Below are 23003 nucleotides of genomic sequence, written 5' to 3'. Positions count from 1 at the left end.
GTGCGTGTGGTTGTGTTTGTGTGTGTGGTTGGGCATGTGCGTGTGTGGTTGTGTGTGTGTATGTGTGTATGTGTGTGTGTGTGTGCTTGTGCGTGTTTATGTGTGTTTGTGTGTGTGTGTGTGTGTGTGTGTACGTGTGCATATAATTATGCGTGTGCATGCAAATGTGTGTGAGTGAGTGCGCGCGTGTGCATGTGTGTGTGTGTGTATTTATATGTGTGTATGTGTTTGTAAGTGTGTGTGTGTGTGTACGTGTGTGTGTGTGTGTCTGTGTGTATTTGTATGCGCGCGCACACGCGTTTGATTGTGTGAGTATGTATGTGTATGTGTGCGTGTGTGTGGTGTGTGTGTGTTTGTTCGCGTTAGCTAGCCTTGTTTGAGTGCGTGTGTGTGTGTTGTGTGTGTGTGTGTGCGTGTGTGTGGTGTGTGTGTGAGTGTGTGTTAAGGGTGGTGTGTGTGAATGTATATGTTCGTGTGCGTGGATGTGTGTGTGTGGGTGGGGGGGGGTTGTGTGAGGTTGTGTGTGTGTGTGTATGTGTGTGTGGGGGGGCTGTGTGAGGTTGTGTGTGTGTGTGTGTGTGTGTATGTGTGTGTGTGTGTGTGTGTTTGTTTCTGGGTGAATGTATGTGCATGTTTGTGTTATGGTGTGTGTGTATGTTTTGCTTTGATTGAAAAGGCTGACGACCACAAACATTCACAGAGAGAAGAATGCGTGCAGAAAGTGACTCATGCGGGTTATTGTGATTTATTCCCCCCTCTGCTTCTTTACCTCTGTAAACTTGTAGAGCTAGTTATTTTTCGATAAACACCCAGCAACCAAACAAATAACGACCCAGCAACAGCCTGAATCCTCGATAGCGCAATGGGCTGAGAAGCTGTTCTGCGTCGGTACTACTTTTGCGACTGAAAAGTTCCGAACGCTCTAATGTACGAAGTATACATCTCTGGAGCAAACAATACAAACATACCGTATTTAAATTAACAACTACAGGCTTCAACACATGAATCTCCATATAAAATCCATGGGTTTGGTTGTTTTCTGAATCTAGGTCTGCTGTGCACGAACGTTCATCACAAGCAAATTCCCAAGGCAAGTAACTCTCATACTTTGTCTAGCGACAAGAGTAGTTCCCCTTTCAAATTTCTTTTCACTCAGTTTCTTCGACAACAGACTGCAATCCGACGGTCAGTTTTCAACAATATTTCATTTAATAAACAGATCACACGCAACCAAATGCACGCATCTCATCAATTTAAACAACATAAAGCGGTTTCATACACTATTTTACCCATAAAACTGAACTTAATACAGTTTTTAACGTTGGAACACGGGTGCAAAAGTTCGTCTGCTAGTCCCATTTGACGAAATAACATTATCCTAAGCGATACCAAAACATATACAGAACATACAATATCTGCCTGAGTGCCCGGACCCCCCCCCCCCCCCCCCCCCATCCGTTTTTTTTTTTTTTAGTGAAAAAATAAAGCGCTTTTGCTTTCCTTCCTTCCAAATGTAACATGCTTGAAACTGACGAGAAGGTGCACATAATGTGTACACGCATAATTACTGAATAGATACCTTGTTATCTTCCAGGAGAGGCCTCCGATTGACCTAAACAAATAAAATTCCTTGAGCATGAAGGGGGGCTTTGCCCCCCAGACCCCCCACCAGGGCTTTGCCCCTGGACCCCACCGGGGCCTGAGCGGCCCCTGGACCCCTGCTCCAATTTGGAACCCCCCCTTATCCACAACTAGGTCCGCCCCTGCAGATAGTGACACTTGTGTGTGTGTGTGTGTGTGCGTGCGTGTTTGTATTTATGTGTGTGTTACTGTTTGTGTATGTTAATGTGTGAGTGAGTGCGCGCGTGTGCATTTGTGTATGTAAACATATCTTTGGGTGTGTGTTTGTGTGTTTGTGTGTGTGTGTGTGTGTGTGGGGGGGGGGGTTACGCGCGCGTGTGTGCGGAAGGACGAGAGGGAGAGGGGGGCGAGAGAGAGACAGAGAGAGAGAGATCGAGAAAGAGAAAGAAAGGAAGGGAGAAACAGACAGATGAACAGAGAGAGAAAGAGAGACAGAGACACGGAGAGAGAGAGAGAGAGAGAGAGAGAGAGAGAGAGAGAGAGAGAAAGAGAGAGAAAAGAGAGAGAGATAGAGATATAGAGAGAGAGAGAGAGAGAGAGAGAAAGAGAGAGAGAGAGAGAGAGAGAGAGAGAGAGAGAGAGAGAGAGAGAGAGAGAGAGAGAGAGAGAGAGAGAGAGTGAGCGCGAGCACACGGGCTTTTTACTCCTAAACATTCACCTTTAATCAACCTTTATTGACTGACATGAAGACCAAAACACTTTTCCACGGACTCGACAAGAAATCCAACTGTCAAATCTGACAACCAAAAAAAAAAGAAAGGAAAGCCCTGCTTCTCCACGTGGGGTACGAAACTCAAACACACACACCGTGGCACACACACACACACACACACACACACACACACACACACACACACACACACACACACACACACACACACAGATATCCTGAGGCCCAATGCATAGCGTCACCCCTAAAATGTACTCATGGACTGAGCTGTAAGCGATTGGACTCGTCTACATTGGTCAGTGCGGGTAGGGAGGGCTGTTCCAATTACAAAGCGACTGTTCGCAGGATCGCCCCTAATATGCATGCATGGACTCGGCCGTCAGCGAAGAGATGGGTCCATTTACTTGAAAGTGGGTAGAGAGGGTAGAATTGAGTTCGCTGCGAACAGTTCGCCACGAACTTAGCGTTGCTAACAACATGAAAACTTTTTGTCTCTTCGCGAACAGAACGTCCGCTCTATGCAACGCACCCCTGGTGTCACCTGAGCTCCAAGTTTGCCATTAAATTGTTTTTAGTACCAATTTTTGATTTTTTTAAGAAAAAAAAATATATATACATATATTATATGGTTGAAATTTGTTAAAAAAAAATGATCTGTTGAGACAAACAGGAAAATGTAACTTGTAACACAATCTGGTTTAGTTTCAAACATAAAAGTTACAAAGGCTCACCAATAAGAATTGCCTACTTAAAGGCATACTAACGCACTCCCGTGTTTACAAAGTGTAGTTTGCCCACAATCGATGTCAAACGCACCATAAGACCATATAATGACGATACGTCACCATGCGCGGACCATAATACATGCATTACAGCTTGTTCTAGCCTCTGAAAAAGTGAGGATGTCAACAAAGCCGCGGTGTTCTCTCCCTTGCATCAACGTTACATGTGTTGCCAAATCTATAAATAGGACGATCCAGATCAAAATGAAAATTCAAATATCTCAACATTTAAGGGGTCCTAGACCACAATATTTTGCAGGGAACTTAATTTAGTCTGTCTCCAGCTGTTGGTAAAGCAATTAGCGTGTATAGTCATCGAGTACATATGGCTTTAAGTTACTTTTCCATGATCTCTTACAAGGAGTTTTAAAAAAAAGGAATAAAAAAAGAAGAAGAAAATAGGCCTAAGGCTCAAGTTCAACGCATAGATTTTTCTTCTTCTTCTTCTTCTTCTTCTGCGTTCGTGGGCTGAAACTCCCACGTACACTCGTGTTTTTTGCACGAGTGGAATTTTACGTGTATGACCGGTTTTTTACGCCGCCATTTAGGCAGCCATACGCCGTTTTCGGAGGAAGCATGCTGGGTATTTTCGTGTTTCTATAACCCACCGAACTTTGACATGGATTACAGGATCTTTTTCGTGCGCACTTGGTCTTGTGCTTGCGTGTACACACGGGGGTGTTCGGACACCGAGGAGAGTCTGCACACAAAGTTGACTGAGAAATAAATCTCTCGCCGAACGTGGGGACGAACTCACGCTGACAGCGGCCAACTGGATACAAATCCAGCGCGCTACCGACTGAGCTACATCCCCGCCCACAGATTTTTCTTCGATTTGTGGGTTAGCGGTTTGGGTACTTGCTTAAATTCGGTAAATATAGTTCGAAGATTGCGAATACGATCAGCACAGTGACATTCGAATGGAGAACAAAAGGCGAAGCCTTCAAGGCTCCCGTAAGAAATCGACAAACAGTAACACAAACTCAATCACTCCGTCACACATACACACACACAGTAAGCATAGACACAGTGCAAGAATGGGAGACGCTAGATCTAGATCTGTCTGTCTGTAGCCTACTTACGGGAACACGACTGCCACTGAGATCGACACTGCCCTTTCGACAGCGCTTCCTCGCGCAGACACTGAAAACACGCTGTGCAGATCAACCTGTAGGAAATCCCCTTTATCTATTTTTTCTGGAGCCGCTACGAAACCGAACAATGTGAAATCGTCTTCCCCGAATCGGCGAATGCAGCTCGGTTAGAACTGAGAAGTGAATCTATACCACAATGCTTCACGCGATCTGACCTAACCTTGACCCCTGACCTGGTCTACATACCACACACAACACAAACCAGTCACCTGTTTTTACCCCCCCAAAAAACCCACCACCATACGTTTTCTTTGGATACACACTTTATCTACATACGTGCCGACGAAATGTTGATCATTGCTTCAATACTTTGAAGCTGTTGCTTGGATAATAACCCGGTAAAATTAGTATTTCGGTGTTCAGTCAAATGTTAAAGTTTCTATCACACACGAACGCACGCACGCACGCACGCACGCACAGACAGAGAAAAGTTAGCATCGCATAGGCTACACTTACGTGAGCCAAAAACTGAAACAGATGCGCAAAGTTCAGATCTAGAGCGGTGTTTTTCGCTTGACTTGAGCCAAAATCTGTTCTTCTTCTGCCGTATAAAATCGAAGGAAAATCTAACAATTCAGGAGCACTGTGCCTTGCTTGAGCAGAAAAAAACCCACCTGGCAAACGTTGATTGTCCTTCGGAGAAGAGCACGTTTCAATGTTCTTCTTCCTGCGGAGATGGTCAGTAACAGTTAGTAGGTGTTGCAGACGATGCACCATGCTGAACCACGGACATCAATTTTTCTAAAACGGGTGCCGACGCGCTGTTTGTCTGTATTCAATTCCACAACAGCCGGCACCCACTCCCATTTCCATTTGTTCCCGCATCCAGTGTCATCGAATCTTTGACCACGTTTTACAACACGCGCGATCGACATTTTCACTGGTACACTGCGTTCAATGCTGTCGCGTGCCCGCGAATCCTATAGCGTGCCCGCGAATCAACAGCTAGCTGTTTCACTCAAAGTTCAAGTAACTGAGGCGGGCGGTAGCAGTGCGTGAACAAAGTACAGACAGTTTTCGCGGGCTTTTGCGCTAAGGCAAAAGTAACCGGTGCTTTTTTTAGTGTGCCTCCCCCCTTTATTTTTTCGGCGGACACTTTTGCTTTTCCGGCGGAACAAACAAAAATTTCGGCGAAAATCCGTCGTTCGTCGGACAATTCCCATGCCTGACAGTGTTTGTCCTTCGACTGAGCGCCATTAGACATGACCAAGAAGACGTCATTACTGTCACCACCGGCCAGTGGAAAAAAAGTCAGCCGCACAGATTCGCCGAGACAGAAAAAGAGCAGAGCAAAGGAGAGCACAGGTGGGCGTTCATTCATGCAATGCAACTTCGTATTTTCAAAATGTGTTATCCAACGATGTATCAAATGACATTGAAGCGCAACATCTCAACAACGCTATACCGCCAAGTAAAGTGCCAAGTGACTGTGATAAACAGCATTCCAGGGTTGAAAATACACGTCAAACACGCAGCCTTGACGCTCCAACACAGCACACGCCTGCCCACTGTGACACAACAAGGTCAGCCACGTGTGAGAATGTCAGGTCAGAGGTGTGTTGTGATGTGACGTCACCGATAGCAGACGATGAAACCACTGCAGCGGAACTGGCAGCAACAGACAAAGAATTTGATCCAGGCAATGTATACGATCTAGCCTTAAACTGCTCAAAGAACGTTCAACTGAAAGCAAGACTGTTTTACAGAAACCGAAACCGTGCTCTCATAAAAGTCGTCTGTGAAAGAAAAGATGTCAAGAAACAGCTGATTGCAAGGGGAGACGACTACGTGCTGACATATGACTGCGAAACAGCCGAGACCACGTCGTACCGACAAGAGGAAGACATGCCCCCAACTATCCGGCGCCTTCCCCAAGTCGACCGCAATGCCCTTCGAGAAGAAATCGACCATTTGACTGCAGATCTCCAGGTCCTGTCAACATTGGTACAATGCTACCTGCGTGCCATGCCAGACTGACTCTTTTCACGAAGCTAAACAGCTCGTGGGAACACAGATTCATATTTGTGTTGTGACTGACAAACCGCGATCGGTATTGAAAAATATCTTGTTAAAACGGAACAGTTATTGCCTGATTTGGAATACCAGTCGGATGCTTCCAAACGATGCATTACGTGTTTGTAACGGACTGAACCCAATGTGAACACTGATGATTGCTGATCGTTCGATTACCCAAACCCCCAAGCACCCTTTTCGCTATGAACCGGGCCTGTGTTTACGAGAATAAAATTTCTGACTTCTGACTTCTCTCTCTTGAATAATTCCCTCAAAATGCCAGCTGATAGACTCCCAACAGCTCTGGAAGGTACACTGGGAGCCCTGCTCAAGGTAAACACCGTCTGTTCCTGGAAAGTGTGTACAGAAGGAGCGAAAACTACAGTTGTCCTGCGACTTGTGTCAGCCTCCGACTCGGACCAGCCAGCCTTGACTCAACATTTTTGACGAAAGCTGCCAAGCCAGCTTCAGCGCGACAAGCTGCGAGCAGAAGAAAGAAAGAAAGAGAAATAAAGAAGAAGAAAACCGTGTCGACACATTGAAGGCAAGTCATGAAATCCCTTCACTGTTCAATCCCGCTACCCTTGTTTCGACACAAGAAGGAAATCAACAACTGCTGGAATGTGAAAGTGACACACAACACAATGACAGTGACATTTTTGAACATGTCGCACGCACTGCTGACAACAAGCTCATGGAGCGTGATAACAATAGACAGGGTGAGGCTGACGATGTGTGTTTGTCGCCACGGGCCACTGAGTCACGTGGCGTGTCTGTTTTGGATACCTGGCTATCAATAACAAAGTCTCTGAATAGAGAAGGTACACAAACACAGGATATATCAGAGAAAAAGGCATCTGACCTAGGTTACAGTCTGTCGGCCATAAAGGGGTATGTGTCGGAACTGAAGGACCGATCAGCTGTGCGTGCAGTGAAAAATGTGCACAGGAATAACTCGTTTTGAAGAGTGGTTCGTGACAACACAGATGACAGACAATCATTGCTGTGTGAAACTGACGATTTCGTGTTGGTCACCGATTGCAGCACCGACAAAAGTCCAGGCACGTACTGGATGGTCAAGCAAGCAGCTCGCCACATGCTACGAGAAGAACAGGAGTACCTTGACAAGCTTCGACATGGGTCACTCTTTGTGACGATTTATTGGAACGACCTACAATTGAGGACAACCGAGACTATCGCGGAAATATTGTATCGCATTGGAGCGACCGAGACTATCGCAGAGTGTTAGGAAACGCTACCGTTACTGAGCTTGTATATATGTAATGCTAAATAAATCCTCGAACTCAATTTGACGAGTTGTTTTCTGCTGCTGCGAAGACGGGCGAAGTAGAATAAAAGAACACAACTATACGTTTGAGAACTTGTGGCAATCTCAAGTGTCGTGTAACACAGAGTAACAACTCACGTCATCAATCACAGATGACGTAAGCAGAATTTTACTTGTGTCATTCCGAAGCAAGAAACAGTAGAACAGATTGTTTAGAATATTGTTTGCTAAGCGGGAATGAAGACTCAACGACGACGATAACCTGCAGTATAATTACAGTGTGATTTATGAAGTAACAAGAACAGACAAGGTGTTTCCACTACTTATAAATGTGAGCAGATGACGTGGACGACGAACGGAAAACTTCCTGAATGCTACGTATAACCACTATTAACATTTGAGAAGAAGAAGTGAACTGACACCAGAACACCGATGCCTGGAAGGATCGTATCAAAACCAGGGATCGCGTTTACGCACGATTTTTGCGTATTTGACGCATTTTAAAAGTCGCTGACGCGTTTTTTTCGCCGCGCCGCGTAAGCCATACGCAAAAATATTGTAACTTTTTCTTGTCTTCACGAAGCGCTTTTGCTCTGACTTAATAATCACCCGATCCTGAAACTGACTATAGGGCTCGAGAAGTGACGACACACATGAAATCTGCGCGTCAAAACTAAAGTCCGTTTCTTTTTGCATCGAAGTATCGCAAACGAACGTAACGAGGGTATTACCAGATAATATCTTGTCGAATAATGAAACAGACATTAGCTGCTCTCCCATCTCGCGCTTCCAAAAGGCGGAAAGTGTGTCTAGTCGTATTAGAGCGGGAAACAAACTCGCAAGGCCCGAAGGTTGGAGACAGCAGGGGTGTTATTCGACAGGCGTGCGCGGAGTTCGACAGTAAAACTCGCCGTATTTAGGTAAGGAGTGTCTTTAAGTCTTTCGTGCGTGTTTTGTTTGTGTCTGTACGTGTTTTCGTAGTACGCAAAAATATTGGTCCGTGACGCGTTTTTTTCGTTTCGTTGCGTATGACTTACGCGTTTTTAAAAAAGCTAGCGCGATCCCTGCAAAACCCAGAAGTGAAATAAAAATCTGAGTCGTAATTGATATCTATCACCAAGCATTGTTGATGTTCGTTGTGTGTAAGTCTGTCTGATAATCTTTAACACGTATTAAATTATATCCAAATTCTAGTCTAAAAAAAGGAATGTACAAGATAAAACCCTAGACAACGATAAACATACATTCCTAAAAAAAACAATCGGTAACAAATGGGGGCTCGTCCGGGATTGCTAATTTTGTGATATGAATTTGAATGTGTGTTGTGTGTCTGTAATTTATCTCATCATCATCATTTTGTTAAATAAATAAAGTATCACTAATTAACTGTAGCGTCAGGTCTAGTCTATGGAAAGGTTGATTAACTCAACTTAGTAAATTACGACCCAACAGAGAAATCTGTTCGGTTGTGTTGGGTAGCCAGAATGTAAAGAAACGGCTCTGATATTTCTTTTCTGGATGAGAACCAACGGAAACATAAATCGGGATTGTAAGATAGTTCCGTAATGTATATAGTGTGTTCTGGTAATATTCAAAAGTCTGGGTGACTGTAGAATAACGACAGAGTAGATGCATGTATATTTAACCTTCGAGGATCAATCAGAACGGTCAAGTAGACAAAGATTAATCAGCAACTAGGGGTTAGTATATTATATGCTTCTCTGATTACCAGAAGCTCGACTATAAAGAATAAATGGTAAAAGCTATTAGTAATCGTAGAGTAGTTACACGACAGAACATAGCTGTTCTAAGTTCGAACACCATACAATTCAGCTCGTCAAGTTGACGTGGGTGGCAGATTTAGTCAATAGTTTTCGCGACCGGGCAGGGTACGAAATTGAGACTAAAGTCACATATTTTGCATTACAATATGGTAAGCATTATAACGGCTGTGTGTCACAAAGATGTGAGTAGGAGAGTTGTGATGTGAAGCACGTCGTGATTTTAACCTCCCTAAAGATTGAATTGGGATATGCTAGGTCACGTTTGAAGCGATATCACGGGTTTCGTGTGTTGCACGAGAAAACTCTGGTTTGACATGAGTTGTGTTTGAGAAATGTAGCTGGTTTTGGTTTAATAACGTTACAACGTTGTATTTGCTCGACCGAGCAAGGTGTGTATAGCGGTTGTCAGGTTTGTCGGGGACAAACACTCTTTCAAGAGACGGGTCTCTTAAGGTAAATGATTTACTATGTTGTATATTATGGAACCTTGAATACATAGCTGGAATGTAATGTAAGTGTATACATAGTGCACTAAATTCTAGTGTGAAGTTTTGAGAGAATTCTTGTTGTGATTGTGTTATGGTTTTTGTTCGTAAATTCTTGAACATAATTGCTGTTACGCATTTATGTTATGTTTAAGACAGTGATACTATGTATGGTAGTGTCAGTGGTGGATTAAGTGATTCATGGATGAAGTATAGTTTGGATATTGACTGTGGACGGAATGTGAATGCAGAATGAACGAGAGAGATGCTACATGACTTTAGTTTAGGAAGAGGAGATAGTTTAAGAGAATGTCGTATGAAGACTTGGGTTAATCCTTTGGGAGTTTCCATGACGAGAATTTATGAGCGTGAGCGAGGGACGGACCTCACACGGAAGAGGCGTGACGATGGTGGAGAGAGAGAGACCACATTGGCTCAGATGGCTGGACGGAGGGGTCTCCATCATCACCGGTCGTAGAGACGACGGTTATTTTCGTTAACGGCGAAAGTGTTTCTCGGGGAGAAACGTGAAAGGTGAAAGTGTTTCTCGGGGAGAAACGTGAAGGGTGCATGTTGGCATCTAAAAGGAGAGTTTCTGGGAATTCATCGTCTACGTGGTTTCAGCGGCACAAGGAGGTGTAAATGACGACATATAGTGAGCCGTGTTATGAACTCATGAGTGTCTGTCAACACTTTACCTTGTGCAGTAATTAATTATTGAAATAATTTCTTTATATCATTAATCCCGTGTGTGGAGTGAGTGTAGAGAGATTGTAAGAACGGTGTGGACGAGAAGTTGTTTGGTATTGATGTTGTTTTCTTTAGGTGAAGAATTGTGTTATATTTTGTGTGAGGAAATAATAAGCCTGCATCCTCCCTAAATTCTGTGTTGGAGTGTTTTAGTGTGAAGATTGGATTCAGTGTAATAAGATAGGGCAGAACACGTATACAGAAAAGTAACACCTTATTCACACTACAATCCACTTCATGACAGTGGTGACCCCGACATAGCCCTAAATAAGTTTTTGGTTTGTAAGGTTATTTTTGACTCACGGAAGTGTAGCCTATGCGATGATAAACTTTGTCTGTCTGTGCGTGCGTGCGTGCGTGTGTGTGTGATAGAAACTTTAACATTTCCGAGTCTATGGATAAGAAGATTACGTCTCGGTCAAAAGTGTTTGACGTGTGTGATAGAAACTATTTGAAGACGTCACATTATGACGTAAGAGGGTTAGACGTCACGCAAAGGAATTACTGAAAGTCTCGGTCATTCTTATTGTGAGCGGGCCGAGACTAGTTGGCAGATCCAGGGTCTCGCTTTCTTGCACAGTTTCACCTGTGTGTGTGTGTATGTGTGACGGAGTGATTGAATTTGTGTTACTGTTTGTCGATTTCTTACGTGAGCCTTGAAGGCTTCGCCTCTTGTTGTTGTTGTTGTAGTTAAAAAGCAGTTGCTTCCCTTTCATTGGAGAAAAATTGAGAGATAGTGGTTGATAAAGAAGTGCCTACAGTGTAGCTAAATATACCTTGAGGCACAGTTTTTGCTTTTCGGAAGCGCGATTTAATTTCGTCCGTGTTATCAATCGGGAATTTGAATTTTCGTTTACGACGACATCAAGATGAACACGCGCGGGTCCGAAGTGGCTCGCTTTGAGCGAGAAAATAATCTGGCACTGGCAGACAGAGAAGACACAGAAGAAAATGGCGAGATAAATACGTGTGCAACCAACCCGAAAGTGACAGCACTCGAACGCACGAAAGAACTCTTGGAAGAAGGAAAGCTCTTGGAGTTGACAGGTACTGAGTTGCGCGAATTCGTTCTTCAACAGAAAAATAAAGAACGTCAACGCGAATGCGAACAGGAAGAACGTCAGCGCGAGCAAGAAGAACGTCGACTAGAACGAGAAGAAAGAGCTCGTCTCGAAGAAATTCGAATTCAAGTCGAATTAGCTCGAGCTACAACTGAACATGCCGGTGAAAACAGTAACCGGAATAACAACCGCAACGATGAACTTAGATCTCGAGACAACTACCAAGCTAAGCTACCTTTCTTGGAAGATAAAGATGACATCGAATCTTTCATACTCCAGTTCGAGAGACATGCAATGAGGAAGCAACATGGGCTGTGAAAATGTCTTCACTACTGAAAGGACAAGCAAGGATTGCTTACGCCAGAATGAAGAACGAGGATGCAGGTAATTATTATCTTCTGAAGAAGACGCTGTTGGAGCGATGCAAGATTACTGCAGAATCATACAGGGAGAAATTCCGACGCACGCGGAAGAACCAGGATGAAAGTAGCACAGAGTACATAACGCGAATTTCATTGTACCTGGACCGCTGGATAGAAATGTCAGAGAAAGGAGGCACTGTAGAGGATTTGAAAGACATTTTTCTACAAGAGCAGGTACTCGACAACATGCCACCAGAACTAGTCACATACGTCAAAGATAGAGAACCCCGAAACATCGATGATGTCATCAAGTTGTGGGTACGATACGATGAAGCCAGAACAAGTTCAATTCGAAGGGTACGGACACTCGAAGGAAAGAGCAATGAAGAAAAGGGAAAAGAAGAAAGGAGAAATGAAGAAAGAGGAAATGGAAGACGAGGCTACAATGACAAAGGAAAGAATGGTCGTGACCATGGAAGAAGATCCGATGAGAAAGAAGGATCTAAGCCAAAGGTTTCCTGCTCCTTTTGTCAGGGTCCACATTTCAGATACGACTGTCCGAAACTGAAGAAGAAAGAAGAAGCTGGTGCAGCGATGCAAGAAGATGAAGGGAACTTCCAAAGATCGTCTTATGACATGCTGTGTGACGTCTGTGAGAAGAAAAACTTTACGAAGTTCTCACAGGTATTAGTTGAAGGAAAACCTGCGACCGCATACAGAGACACAAGAAACACGTCAATCATCGTCGATGCAGATCTTGTCCCAGAAGGGAAGATTTCATCTCAAGTAAGAGAAACGACGTTGGCGAAGAAGAATGTGAAAGAAACGCTGCGGACCGCCAAGATACATCTCGATACACCTTACTTCGTAGGAGAAACGGAGGTAAGCGTGATGGAAAACCCTGTCCATCCTGTACTCATTGGAAACAAGATGGGTGTTGGATCGGCAAGAAAAAAGACTTCTGTATATCCTATCAGCAATCCAGAGTTGAAAGAGACGGCTGCCGCTGTCACTACTCGACAAGAAGAGAGAAGAGAAATGGAGGAGCAATAAAAGACTCCAACATTTCCAGAAACTGACCAGTTGTTTTCATCAGTGAATCTGAAGAAAGAACAACGAGAAGACCACATGCTGAACAGACTACACGTTCTCGCAGAGACGAAGATCGTGAAAGGAAGGGTCGCATTCGTCCATGTCAAAGGCATACTGTATCGACAGCATATGTACAAATATGGCAAAACGCATCAGCAAGTGGTGGTCCCGATACAGAGGAGAAGTAAGGTGCTCAGCGTAGGACACGATACTCCTATGGCTGGCCACTTAGGTCACAAAAAGACACGAGAGAGAGTTTGGCAGGATTTCTACTGGCCCGGAATGGTGGGAGATGTCAGAAGATACCGCATGTCGTGTGACACTTGTCAACGGACGACACCGAAAGGACGCACGAAGCGTGTGCCGTTAGGGAAGATGCCCGTTAACGACACGGCGTTCAAACGAGTAGCAGTAGACCTCATCGGCCCCATCAAACATATCTCCGAGTCCAAGAAACAATACTTTCTCGTAATGGTAGACTACGCCACTCGCTATCCAGAGGCTGTCGCCTTGAAGGACATCCTAGCAGAAACCGTAGCAGAAACACTATGGAATTTCTGGACTAGATTAGGAATTCCAGATGAAATACTGACGGACCAAGGAAAACAGTTCACATGCGAGTTGATGCAACAAGTGAACCAACTCCTCCACATCAAAGGATTGACCACAACCCCGTGGCATCCTCAGCCCAATGGGTTAGTTGAAAGATTCAACCGTACGCTCAAGTCTATGCTCAAGAAGTTGACTATTGAACAACCCAAGAAGTGGGATCAATACCTACAAGCCTTGCTGTTCGCCTACCGAGAAGTCCCACAGGACTCATTGGGATTCTCGCCTTTCGAACTCTTGTTCGGTCGCACAGTGACAGGTCCTATGCACGTGCTACGACAACTGTGGACGGAAGAAGATGCGTCAGACGAAATCAAAACAACGGCAGAGCATGTGAAAGACCTACGAAATCGTATTGAAGGAACTTGCAAGATCGCGCAAGAGAATCTCGCCAAGTCATCAACACGGCAGGCTCAATACTACAACAAGTTTGCCAAGAAAAGAGCATTCGTTGTAGGAACCAGAGTGCTGCTGCTGCTTCCCACAAAACGAAACAAGCTGGAGTTAGCTTGGAAGGGACCGTACTTTGTGGAAGAGAAGATCAACTCGTTTGACTATAGTGTCAAAATGGGAACAGTTTCCCGAGTCTACCACATCAATCTTCTTCGGCAGTACCATGAGAGAGACATTATGTGGAAACAAGAAGTCCCTGGTGTCGACGAAGAAGAAGAAGAAGTTGTGGCAGTCGTGGTGGTTGATCTAGAAGAACGCGAAGAAGAATACTACGCAAATGTGGAAAACGTCGCGCATATACCCATGCCAGCGACGAAACGCAATGAGACTGGAAAAGGTGTACATATCTGCACAGGGTTGACAGCGGAGCAACAAAGAGAAGTTCAGGAAGCTTGCGAAGAAGCCAACCAACCATCGATTGATGAGATGGGCGCTACAGCTGCAGCCCTACTCATTCACCATCAAAGTCATTCCAGGGAAAGACAACATCGGGGCCGACTACCTCAGTCGGGCTTCATGAATGAGTTGATGTGAAAAATTAAAGGTGACTACCAATCTGTGTCTCAAGACTCATGTAAAATCTGAACCTGTTATCATGTTGAAATACAATTGTTAGGATGGCGAAAAGTTGATTGGTGCCATGAACGGTGTAGAGTCGTTTTGTATAAACCATACAGATAGAGTGAGTACAATCTTCCCCTTCCATGGGCATTTGTGAGGATTTATTGGAACGAGCTACAATTGAGGACAACCGAGACTATCGCGGATATATTCTATCGCATTGGAGCGACCGAGACTATCGCAGAGTAACATAACTCACAGATGACGTAAACAGAATTTTACTTGTGTCAGGAACAAAGCTTTAAAGAATTATATTGAACTAGAGGAATACCCATTTTATCCAAACCATTGGAAAAACATATTCACAAACATTTGCTCGCGTACATAGAAAGCAGAAACCTTTTCCATCAATTTCAATCTGGTTTTCGAACAAATCACTCTTGTCACAGCGCCCTTACCACGCTATGCGACACCTGGTTGTCTGCAACAAACGGATCTGCAATCAGTGGTGCTGTGTTTCTTGACTTTAAAAAAGCGTTTGATCTTGTTGATCATTCAATTTTATTGAAGAAATTACAGTTGTGTAACTTTTTTGCTTCCTATTTACAGGACAGATCTCAATATACTGCCCTAAACTGTAAAATATCTACCGAGGAGACTGTGAAATGCAAGGTGCCTCAAGGGTCAGTGCTTGGGCCGATCTTGTTCTGTCTGTATATCAATGATCTGCCACTGCACATTTCTGATAGTAATGTAAGAAGTGATTTTTTTGCTGACGATTCTTCTCTTCATTCAAGTGGAAAGTCTGTTCCAGTAATAGAGTCCTCCCTTCAAACAGCTTTAAACGATGTAAATAACTGGTGTAGTGCCAATGCTATGCTTGTCCATCCAATAAAAACTAAAAGTATGGTGATTGCAACCAGACAAAAACACCAGATTTCTCCACTCAAACTAAATCTTACTTTTGGTACGCAATCAATTGAACAAGTTCAACAGCATCGCGTTTTAGGGGTAATTATTGATTGTGAATTCAAGTGGCAGGCACAATTACAGCATATTTGCAAGAAAGTAGCCAAGAACGTTTTCCTCCTATCCAAGTTAAAGCAATTTTTACGGACAGAAGGACTCTGGAAATGTTCCACCATGCTCATGTAATGCCTCACATCAATTATGTTTCGACGCTCTGGGATGGCAGCAGTGATGTCCACTTGAAAAAGTTAGACTCTCTCTATCGTCGCTCGGCTAAACTCATCGTAAAGGATAATGCCCCAACAGATATGAAATTAAAAATGCTTAACTTTCTTCCACTGGAAAAGCATCTCAAGTTAAACAAAGCCATTTTCATGCACAAATTGTATTACGGTAAAGTGCCGATTTACATTACATTATTATTTAATAAAGCTACCAACAGATATGGGTCGGTCAACTTGATGCCACCGATTCCACAAATTGACCTTTATAAGATCAGTCTTGCTTTTTCGGGTACATCAGTTTGGAATTCACTTCCATCATCCCTTAAGCACTTAAAGTCATTAAAAAGTTTTAAAAAATGTGTCCAAAAACACTTAATGTCTGAGTAGTTTAACGCGTTTTGATTTACCACACTTAGTATTACGCCAAAGATATGCTGTGCATTGTATATTCTGAACATATTTTTGTTGTACTATTTCTACATGTTCGATTGCTACCAGCTTGTACTTATAATTACTTGCATAGTATGCATTTGATGTTATGAATAACCACATATGTATGCTCTTCATGCCTCATCTTCATCATCATCATCATCATCATCATCATCATCATCACCGTCATCTTTATCATCACGTGCTGAAGTTTTCTGACTTTTTAACTTTTTAATTTTTAATTTTTCAATTTTATCATTGTGTGTCTGTGCGTCCCAAGGACAGATTGTAAGAAAAGGCGTAGCCTTAAATCTTAATCCTTGTTAAATAAAGTTCAATTCAATTCAATAATTCAATTCAATTCAATTCTCTCTCTCTCCCTCTCTCTCTCCCTCTCTCTCTCTCTCTCTCTCTCTCTCTCTCTCTCTCCCTCTCGGAAGAGTCACAGTCGGAACAACACAAGGTCGCATTAAAAGAAACACCAATCAATTCATTCGACAAGAATCATTTAGCTACTCGTTTCAGTATACAGAAGAAAACGAGTGCAACGAAATAGATACCCAATGCGTTTTGCTCACCATTCTCCTCAGGATTTTCCATGGCAGGTATTTGTCTGGGGCACAGCAACTGTTGACATATAGTTTTTCCTTTTGAAAACGGTACGAGTTTCTGTTCAAAAAGAAAATAAGCTGACCAGAAGAAATAATGGTCAGACACTGTTTCTTTCAACAAAAAAGAGAAAAATGGCAAAAATGGTGAGCCTTTGTCAAAACTTAGGTTTTATCTGACTTATGGCTGCTGAGGGATCTTTGATTCTGAATCAAGCAATTCCAAAAAGTAATTGTGAATTGCATGGTTTGTGTCTGTGTCTATAACTTACTAGTCGTTTGGTACGCTCATTAGCTCATCCCTATAAAATTATGCCCCTCCAAAAGAGGTCCATCCATACCATGTCCATTAATCCATCCATGCGTACCAGCCGATCATAAACAAACACACGCGTGAGTGCGCTCACAGACAATGAAACAAATCATATACAGTGAACCTCCTTTTAAGACACCCCCTCCCCTGCCAGATTAAAACCTTTGGTTTTCACATTTTCTTTTCATTGGCTCTTTTATTTTACCTCGATGTTAACACTAATTCATTTTTAAGACCCAATTTTCTCTCATTTTAAGGGGAGGGGAAATTTGATGACTGCCTCCTTGTTAAGACCCAATTTTCTCTCATTTCAGAACATCTTTGGAAAGGGTCCACTGTACCATACCATACCTTCATCATCTACTGATTTAGAAAAGAAGGAAATACACTGACTCACACAATGGACTTGTGAAAAGCACCCAACAGATGGCCGATGTCAGTAGCAAAACAGCAGCTGGCCACAGGCCTCAAGAAGATTAGTTCCCTCAGCAGTTCGTTGTCGTAATCCCAAAGCTAAACCACGCACCGGTTTTGGAAATAAGAAACATTTGTTGTAAAAACTCAATTTTTATTTTTGAAAACTCCGAATTTCCAGTTTTGAAAAATCAGAATGTCCAGTTCAGAATTTTTGGATTTGAAAAATTTCGAAATTTCCGTTTCGAAAAACTCAATTTTCAGGTTTGAAAACTCAGACTTTTCAATTTAAGGAAAAAAAAGAGATAATGTTCGCTATGTAGTGCGCTCGTGTCGCAATAGTTGTGGTTGCTTATCGTTCTTGGTTTGTTTATTGTACGCCACGATTACGTATTGTTAAGAATTGATGACTGAAAAAATCAAATGTTTAAACCTTTCTCCATTCTCATTTTAAATTTGTGATGAACCTGCCAGGTCAAGTCAACGTCCTGTTTGAAAACATCATCCCCAGTGGCAATAAATCGACATGTGGCTGCCTTTGACTATCAACAGGTACATGACCAAGATTTAAAGAAAACAACTTTAAAAAAGAAAAAAAACAGAAAGAAAAGAAATAAAGAAATAAAGAAACACATAAATAGATCAATCAATAAATAAAAAATGAGAAGAAAAAAAGAAAGAAAGAAAGAAAAAAAGAAAGAAAGAAAGAATAAAGTACCAGATTTGTTTTTAACCTTCCCGCTCTCTGCACAAGAATACGGTATAACTTTGTTCAAATGTTGCTTACCCTGATGGTGCGATCCTTACTGGAAGTTGCAAAGATTTTCAGCAGTGGGCACTTTGCCAGTGACGTTATCTGAAATCGATCGAAACATGAAAAGTAGTACAAATTAATTGAATACAGGCAAACACACACACGCACGCACGCACGCACGCACACACACACGCGCGCACACACACACACACACACACACACACACACACACACACACATAAGAAAGCAAAACCTGATGCTAACCGTGTCCGTGTGGTCGTAATCAGGTGTGTGACGAAGGAAAGAAGGAGTCAGGATTATTTGCGGTCGAAGCAATGCATCCCCTACATCCAGCTTGTACATCTCCAAAATTCTGAGTAAACACACAAACAAAGATAAACACACGCATGCATACACACACACGTGTACGCATATACGCAAACAAACGCGCACACACACACACACACACACACACACACACACACAAACACAAACTAACACACACAAACACTTGCTCTCTCTCACACACACACACACACAATCGCTCGCGCGCGCGCGCGCACACACACACACGCATGTCAGGGAACTTTTCAGTTTACAGGACTGTGCCTGTAAAGTGGCTATCTTGTTCGGCCATTGCTCACACGCACTGAGCGTCCTTGTGCCAAGGCGCAGGACGTTCCTTTTATAATAGTATTAGTCAAACGGCGAATGTCATAGTTTAAGGTGGCATGGTAAGCTATTTAAATAATTCTCATTCTATACCATTTAAAACCAATCAACAGACCAATTAACGACCCAACCAAACAAGCGACCAACAAAGTGTTCCAGCGGCAGCTTACAATGTGTCCCTGTAAGTGAAGCATATCCTGGCGAATGTTGCGCAGACAAACCTTGGCGGCCGTTCACAACGAATCTGAGGGGAACAATCCAACAAAAATGCGCAAATTACTTCATCGTATCTCAAGGGAACGAACAATTTAAGAGACCTCGCGAACAAAACGAAAAATCGGGCAAACAGTCACACACGCAAGAATTCTTTTTAGCCGGATGTCCAAATAAACAAGCAAAAAAACCACACAAAACAAAAAATATTGTCCAACAAACTAGGATTAGGTGGATATCACAAATAAGCACAGAAAATCCCTCATGTGTGATCCTGTTTAGCCATTGAGATGCAGAGGCGGATCTAGGGGTGGGGGGGGGGGGGGTTCCGCCCCCCCCCCCTAGCCTAAATAAGAAAAGATAAAAAAAAAAGAAGAAATAAATACATTTGAAAACAAAGAAAAACTGGTGGCTCAGATTGCACCAGATTGCTCCTTTTTCCTCGATTGTTATCAACATTTTTCCGGGCGGTGTTTCATAAAGAAATAAGTAATACATGCCTGTTCCCATAACAAAAAGCCAAGCCTTAAAGATAATGAAGAGTCGCATGCAAACAGAATTAAGCACACACACACACACACACACACACACACACACACACACACACACACACACACATATGCACGCTCACATGCACAAACGTCATTGTCTTTCAAACTGTCACGTTTTATAGTCAAATGAATGACCTAAAACGGTCAATTACTGCTAACTGACTAACCACACCACGATCCACTCTCGCAGTCAAACAAAAAAGTTAGAAACAACAAAAGTATAGGTTCTAGACGTCTGTTTATGTACACTAACTCTCCACCTCCCTCTTCTGGTGAAGCCAAAAGTGTTTTTACGACCAAGTCGTAAAACAAAAATAACTGACAACAAGAAGAGCAAACGCTCGATCGAGTCACTTTCGCAGTTCTGAATATTATATGAGGCATCAGATGGACAGGAAGAAATTGCTATTCACAACACAATGAGTCACGTTCACATAAAATTTGAGCCCGGTCACTTTTATAGTTTCCGAGAAAAGCCCAACGTTAAGTTGTGTGTTGCCGAACAGAAAAGGCTAGTTATCTCCCTTGTTTTTCTGATAACGTTCGTAAAAGGCTACAGATGTAAATACTTTGATGTAAAGAATAATCCTACAAAGTTTCAATCACATCCGATGAACTTTGTCAAAGATATAAAATGTCTAATTTTTCCTTTGACGCTGACCTGTGACCTTGAAAAAGGTCAAAGGTCAACGAAACCATCGTTAAAGTGTAGAGGTCATTGGAGGTCACGACTAAACAAAATATGAGCCCGATCGCTTTGATAGTTTCCGAGAAAAGTCCAACGTTAAGGTGGTGTCTACGGACGGCCGGCCGGCCGGACGGCCGGCCGGCCGGCCGGACAGACTAACACTGACCGATTACATAGAGTCACTTTTTCTCAAGTGACTCATAAAGCCAGTTAAAGTTTATGAAATAATAAGAACACGCTGAAACGTGTAAAGTTAGAAAACACTTAGCTGCTCTGTAAAAAGTCTGCCTGTACAGGCGTTAACACTCCACGTTGTCACAACTGAAAGTTCTTCATAAAGGGTTAGAAAGATGACAAGATGGGTGCACTCAACTCTCAGTGTAGCCAGAGTTCATTCGATGAAACATCTTTCTTTCTGTATTTGGTGTTTAACGTCGTTTTCAACCACGAAGGTTATATCGCGACGATTCGATGAAACAGTGGCGCAGTGGTGCTTACAGGTGAAAGTTGCAGCAACACCAGTAACAGCCGTAGAACAGCAACCGTGCAGCAAAGAACAGCATCAGCGTAGCCCGTCTCCAGCAAACGTGTAGCAAAGTGTAGCACGTCTCCAACAACCAGGTAGCAACTAGGTAGCAAACCTCCAGCAAACGTACAGCAACAACCAGCAACAAGCTGAAACAGAGTAGTTGGTGTGGTGACCATGGCAACAATCCCCCTTTTTCCACCTTTAAACATATCTAACTTCCCCCTTCAGCGAGCACGTGGTACCTGCAAGAATAGACTTTTTATAACAACTCAAGACATTTTATCCTCCTCTCCATATCTGCAAAAACAATATACAGATTACAATTTAGCGTTATAATGAGCAAGTTATACGCTATCATGGAGAAACAAAACAGAGTTTACATTTCACAGACATTGACCGGTCACCAGCGTAAAGTAACGGCTAATTACCTCAACAGCTCGTAAAACGTAGCTCTCCCAAGCAAACCGCTTGAATATTTGGCTCCCGCTCGTCAGCGAAAATAGGTAGCCAAATCCCTCACGTCCTAAGCCTTCTGCGTTCTGCATTGACGTCAGAAGCCCGTTGGTCGACCTAAACCAGTCGTGCAACGCGTTGGAATCCTCCAAATCTTAGTCACGGAAACAAACCAGACCTCCGTCTGCAAAAGCATGTAGAAAAAGAAAGAAAACAAGACGGGAAAGAAAGACCATGTGATCTCCCTGACCAATCAGCAATCGCCTGTCCTAGAACAGGTGATCTCCCTGACCAATCACTGGTCGCCTACCATACACAGGTATAGCATGCCCGGAACACGTGATTTTAGCCGTGAGTGAAGAATCACCCCATTTTCCCCGCAAGGAACCCACGCCGGCACTTTCCAAGTGAATTTCGTGATTTCAGCCAAAACCTTTCCGCAATGCGGCTGCCAGCAACAGGCGCATTACATTGCAATTTGGGAAAGGCGCCCCACAAAGAGTTCCTTTCCCACTCGTGTCACTGAAACTGTGACACAAACAGCCAGTTGACTAAGGCACAGACACAGGCACAGGCAAATACACAAGCGTAGACAAATACAAAAGCAAAGATAACCAACAACACGAACACAGGTACAGGCGGTCAGCCAGAGAGACTCAGAGACTTAGAGACAGACAGACAGACAGACAGACAGAAAGACAGACAAAAGCAGAGACATGGAGAGCAGACAAGGCCGCCAGAAAGAAAAATAGCTCTCGTCTCTAGTCCTGTCATTGAGACAGAAACATTGAGAGCCAGAGCCCTATACTTGCCTCGAGGAGTTTTAGAAGTTTGATGTCCAGACCGCTGACAGGGTCCGGCCTGCACTGGATGTTCCACAACTTGATGATGCAGTCGTTTCCGGCCGACACGATGAAGCTGGTGGTTTGGAACACGGCCTGTCCCGACGGTACCACCTCGGAGACCAACTCGATCACCTCCACTGACGCGTGGTGAGCCTGCACGGGCCGCGACATCACAAACGAGTCCGAGTACAGCAGCTGAATCTGGGTGGATCAAAATTTTAACAAGAAGGGCAAAGCCCATACGACTCACATGCTTGACCTTGACAGCAATGACATCATACACTAAGAACTGCTTTACACATTTTTCCTACCAAAATACATGTGACCTTGACCCAAGGTCAAGGTCATCCAAGGTCATGCAACACAAAGCTGTTAATTCAAGACATAAGAAGTACAATGGTGCTTATTGGCTCTTTCTACCATGAGATATGGTCACTTTTAGTGGTTCACTACCTTATTTTGGTCACATTTCATAAGGGTCAAAGTGACCTTGACCTTGATCATATGTGACCAAATGTGTCTCATGATGAAAGCATAACATGTGCCCCACATAATTTTTAAGTTTGAAACAGTTATCTTCCATAGTTCAGGGTCAAGGTCACTTCAAAATATGTATACAATCCAACTTTGAAGAGC

The 23003-nt window shown here is 43.3% G+C and overlaps 1 protein-coding gene across 1 annotated transcript in view; it reads right to left on the bottom strand.

Moving 5' to 3' along the window:
• The window catches only part of LOC138953248 (uncharacterized), a 231007-nt gene that overhangs the window by 157648 nt on the left and 50356 nt on the right, over positions 1 to 23003 (bottom strand). The window contains exons 9-14 of the mRNA XM_070325049.1: positions 22335 to 22568; positions 19259 to 19332; positions 18681 to 18789; positions 18450 to 18518; positions 17646 to 17761; positions 16906 to 16954 (exon numbers count right to left, since the gene is read on the bottom strand). Of these exons, the coding sequence (XP_070181150.1) occupies positions 16906 to 16954; positions 17646 to 17761; positions 18450 to 18518; positions 18681 to 18789; positions 19259 to 19332; positions 22335 to 22568 (651 nt within the window). The remainder of the gene's footprint in view (positions 1 to 16905; positions 16955 to 17645; positions 17762 to 18449; positions 18519 to 18680; positions 18790 to 19258; positions 19333 to 22334; positions 22569 to 23003) is intronic.

The sequence above is a fragment of the Littorina saxatilis genome, linkage group LG2 (genome assembly GCF_037325665.1).
Source record: "Littorina saxatilis isolate snail1 linkage group LG2, US_GU_Lsax_2.0, whole genome shotgun sequence".
In the NCBI taxonomy this organism is placed as follows: Eukaryota; Metazoa; Mollusca; class Gastropoda; order Littorinimorpha; family Littorinidae; genus Littorina; species Littorina saxatilis.
Note: the sequence above shows the minus strand (reverse complement) of the source record. Positions and strands in the feature narration are given on the sequence as shown.